The sequence below is a fragment of the Sinocyclocheilus anshuiensis genome, unplaced genomic scaffold (genome assembly GCF_001515605.1).
Source record: "Sinocyclocheilus anshuiensis isolate Anshui unplaced genomic scaffold, SAMN03320099.WGS_v1.1 scaffold840, whole genome shotgun sequence".
NCBI classification, from domain to species: domain Eukaryota; kingdom Metazoa; phylum Chordata; class Actinopteri; order Cypriniformes; family Cyprinidae; genus Sinocyclocheilus; species Sinocyclocheilus anshuiensis.
The window spans coordinates 822,285-827,298 of record NW_015552598.1 but is presented as its reverse complement, the minus strand read 5'-3'; the positions used below and the strand labels follow the sequence as shown (position 1 = coordinate 827,298).

The 5,014-nt window shown below is 36.9% G+C and overlaps 1 protein-coding gene across 1 annotated transcript in view; it reads right to left on the bottom strand.

The window, feature by feature from the left end:
* The window catches only part of LOC107665714 (hepatocyte growth factor receptor-like), a 53,462-nt gene that overhangs the window by 15,819 nt on the left and 32,629 nt on the right, over positions 1-5,014 (bottom strand). The window contains exon 11 of the mRNA XM_016456716.1: positions 838-1,056. Coding sequence (XP_016312202.1) covers positions 838-1,056 — 219 coding nt within the window. The remainder of the gene's footprint in view (positions 1-837; positions 1,057-5,014) is intronic.

Genomic DNA, 5,014 nt, shown 5'->3' with positions numbered 1-5,014 from the left:
TGTGTGTGTGTGTTGTGTGTGTGTGTGTGTGTGTGTGTGTGTGTAAAATATAATAAATAATACATTGATAAATAAATGATTTCATTTTAATTTTAAATAATATGATTTTGTATAATTAAAATAATAATAAAAAAAAAACATATATAAAAAAACTAAACTTACAAAAAAGCAAACTTCCAGGCAAACTCTCCATTGGCACCAGTAACACTCACAATCTCTGACATTTTGATAAACCCCTTGAGCGTCAGCAGTGCTGCCAAGTGCAATTTTATTTCCCTAAAGAAGGCCTTAAGTATCAAGCTGCAAAATCTAAACAAACAGACTGCATGGGAATGAAAGTGCATGATCTGAGTGATAGGGCAGTTTAATGACAATTAAGCTAAACTGAGCCTGCTGTTGTGCCCATTATTGAATATATAGTGGCTTTAAATGAGACTGAGAGGTACACAAAGCTTAGTGTGTCTGTGTGTGCGTATCGTCCCGAGAGGGGTAAAGAGGGATTTGATGCTGAGGTCTCGCATGGGAAGAAAAAGTGGACTCTCACGCGACCCCTCTCACCCCTCCTCTTCACAACAGCTGCGTTTGACTATTGAGTGGCAGTTTCAGGAAAAAAAAGTCTACTCTTATATTTCATTGTTAAAAATGCTGGGTTTTTTCACCAGCCTACCCTCACCAGGGCAAAGGATCTCACAGTCAATGTGTCAGAGGCTGTAACCTTCAGGGGACAAGAACAATGTGAAAGATGGAGGTGCACGATGGGAAACAAACGAAACTTCCTGTTTTGTTTCCTTCCAACTCAGTGAGAAATGTGAATCACTCTGCGTATGCGTGTCTCACCTTAATCTCCAGAATGCTCTTGTTGCCTCTCGGTGTAACTGTGGGCTTCTGAAACTCCTCAAACTTGGGGTCTTCAACATATAGTAGGTCATACTGATCGGTGGAGAAACCATCTAACACGAAGGTCATTTTTGTGGCAACTGGAGGCTGAACACTGAGGCCTTTCAGGGAGGGTGTGATACAAAGGATATTTCGCTTATCCTCATCATGACTGCAGTTCTAGGCACAGAAAAAGACAAACACAAATATTAGCCATCTCTGTCATTACAATTGTGCCAAGTCAATGCTGAGGCATGTTAGATTCTTTTGTGTGGCCAAATCACTTTATCTTTTATTTGTTTAGGAGCACGGCATCTTCATATGTAAGATTTACATTTACATTTAGTCATTTAGCACAGTGAATCTCAACCTTTTGGCATACCGGACCCCAGTCCAATTCAGAACCATCCTCAAGGACCCCCAGAACAAAATTGACTCGTGTCATTTGTGTCTTTGTGAGGGCCAAGTGCAGTCAAGTATAATTCAAGTTAGCTGACTTGTCCAGTATTTGGCCATATCATCAGCTATATTGGATTTTTCTTTCATGGGAACATGTCATGTCAAAATATACAAAATTTATACAAAAATTCATACTTTATACGGACCCCCTGGCCCTGGTTGAGAAACACTGATTTAGCAGACGCTTTTATCCAAAGTGACTTACAAATGAGGACAATAGAAGCAATCAAAACTAACAAAAGAGCAACAATATGTAAGTGCAAATGACAAGTCTCGGTTAGCCTAACGCAGTACACATAGCAAGGTATTTAAAAAAAAAAAATACACTGTGTGTGTGTATATATATATATATATATATATACACACACACACACACACACACACACACACACACACACACACATATATATTAGGGCTGGGTGATATGTCAAAAATATCTTATCGATAATCGCCTTTAAAAATATCGCGATATCCAATAATATCGTCTACGTAAGCCCCACCTCCACCACGCCCCACGCCCGCCGAGACAACATTGCCAGCATGCACCATAAACACACACCATGAGTAATGTCTTGAATAAAACATGCCTATTTTCCGATGTTTCTCTTTCTTTTTGGCATTATCACCTGTGTAGACACATGATGGTAAGTTTAATTTCCTTAATAATAACAATTGCAGCGTTGTTTTTAAACTTGCAGTCAAGCTATAACGTATTTGATATTTATCATGTATGACTAAAATCATGCAGGGATTAAAAACGAATTCTGAGCAAAAACGTGAAGGTTTTTTTTCTTTCTGATAGCCTACTAGTTCGGAGGTCTCTTTTGGCCCGTTTTTAACTAAATAAAAATAACTGCTTTATTTATTTAGAAGCATGGTAATTTAGATTTAATTTTTGTATTGTAATTTTTATTTTATTAATCAAAATACAACGCCCACAAAATAATATTCAGTGTTGGGCTGCCGAATCTCCGAACGCGTGCATGTTGAGGGGCGAGCTGAGATATAGTACTATAATGTCTTCAGCCGTTTGCAACAAAATTTTAGTTTTGTTGCAAATGAATTAAGAATTTATAGTGCTATATATCAGCTTAATTAAACATAATTATATTGTATACACGGTATAAAAAATCTGTAAAAATATTGCACTGAAATGTGTGCTGATAGTGCGTATTTTAATTATACCTGTCATGTTTGTGGTTTTTCATCATTATGCAGTCTGTTTAAACATATTCAGAAACACATGCAGTGCTACTTTTTGTATTTTTCGGTTTAACTTTTATTAAACTGCAAATCAAAATAGAATAGGCCTATACCCTAAATAAGGATAAATTATATTGGAACGCATCTCCAAAATAATCGCACACAGATGCACGTTGCCATTACAGTAGTCAGCGCCAAACAACAGGCAAATAAAATATAAACTGAGGTTACAAAAGTGATTCAGTCAAGATCAGTGAGGGATTTTCTTTTCTTTCGTTCTTTAAATTAACATTAATGACTGGCGGCAGCGGCTGCTGTCAATGCACGGATCAATACACCCTTGTTTTCTTTCTCAGCTCTGTACGTTCACTTAAGCACACACACACACACACACAAGGCTTTAGTATTTAACCAGGGGCCAAGTTTTCTCAGCGGTCATGACTGAGAATATTTAAGTTCAGAGGCTTTCTGATATTTCCATAATTATTTTCATCATAATGAATTTATGAAAACGACAACTTTTGAATACCTTAAAGCCTTCATTTGAAATGTGAAGCAATAAAAAAAAAATCATGCACTACACATTCACTACTGTTCAACAGTTTGGGGTCAAACAGTATTTTGTAGGTTTTTGAAAGAAGTCTTTTTTGTTCACTGCATTTATTTGATCAAAAAATACAGTAAAAACAGTAATACTGTGAAATATTTTTACAATTTAAAATAGCTCTTTTCTATTTTAATATATTTTAAAATGTAATTTATTCTTGTATTGACAATGCTAAATTTTCAGCATCATTAATCCAGTCTTCGGAGATCCTTCACACGATCCTTCAGAAATCATTCTAATATGCTGATTTGCATTTCTTTTTATTATGGATGTTGAAATCATTTGTTTAGTTTACTATTTTTGTTAAAACAGTAGATTTTTGTTCAGGGATCTTCAGGAAAGTTCAAAGGAATAGCATTTATTTGAAATAGAAATGTTTTGTAACATCCTTACTGTCACTTTTGATCACTTTAATGTGCACTTGCTGAATAAAAGTATTAATTTCTGAAAAAAAATCAAATCATATAGACCCCAAACCTTTAAACGGTGTATATAACCTTTTCGAACCAGATGTGAGACCCATGATCTTGCATAGCAAACATCACAAACTATAAGGCCAGTGGACAAGGAGCCTTTGTGAGATTGAAGACCTGACTAAGTGCAATTATGCATGAGTTACAACCCGAAGACTTCACATGCCAGCTGTGGCTCCAGCCCTGCCAGGTCTTGCCACACATCATTTTCATTCCACATTATAACACCACCACAACTGCCCATTTTACAGCAAGCCTGTCATTTGCACGTCACCGCTGTTTAATTAGCTGTCCTCAAGTGAACGTTCCACTTCATAAAGCATAACCCTAGAGCAAGAGACACATTCAAATTGTTCGATGCCATTATTTATGAACATAAGGCATCTGAGTCGCTCTGCTCCAAGACTTCTATCCAGCAAACCTGGGTCTCCCTCTGCACACTTGGCAGGTTAACAATGCTCTAGAGTCTAAAAACAACTTAAAGTCATTCTGACTTCACATAAGTGAGTTAAATCCCGAGTACAGTTTAGGTCACAGTAAATATTTTAAATCTCATAAAAGCGATTGATGTTTCATATTGCCAAAAAGGCAATAAAGGCCATGACCTGGGAGCTTGCATAAAGATCAGACTCTGAAACAAATTTAGAGAGAATGCATGAAGATAAATAACTTTTTAACCAAAAACTGATTGCTATTACTCACTGTTCACTGTAGGCAATATCTTACCTGTCAACATCTTCCCTTCACTCATGTTCTGTGTTGCGCAATATTCCAGATGGGAAACAAAAATACAGCTCCTAAGCATCATCGCCGAGGACAGCGAACTATGAAAAAGTCCATGCAAATGAACACACATCTTGTATATTTGACTAGCAACTCTTTGCATATTTAGAGATCTGAGGACTCATCCGCTGAGACTAGTCAAATAGTTGTAAAGCAGTTTGGCTTGGTGTGCTCCTCAACAAACACAACATTTAATTGTTTAGAATGGATCAAGTATCTCAAAGGGCTTAAAGTGGAAATGAAGCAGTCAGTCAAGTTTACATTATTTAGTAAAATGATTTCCACTTTGATTAAAAAATATATAACAAACATGATTAATGTAACCATTTTAAAGAAAAAAGGTTGTTTTGTTATAGCTTTTAGAGCAAGGGCGCCGCCATCTTGCAGTACCACCGCGTGTGACGTCACGGGGTTGGTTCGCTCTGATGGCCAGTGAAGTAATAGAAGCATTTCTTTACATTTTGAACACACGCTTGTTTTGAAATGGAGGAAGATTACATTGAAAGCACTATTAAGTCCATAATAAGTGCAATTGCCTATCCATTTGAGCCGATACGGCGATGGGACCGAGCAGTATTAGGGGTTGAAGAAACCGCACCGGTAAAGTGCGGAT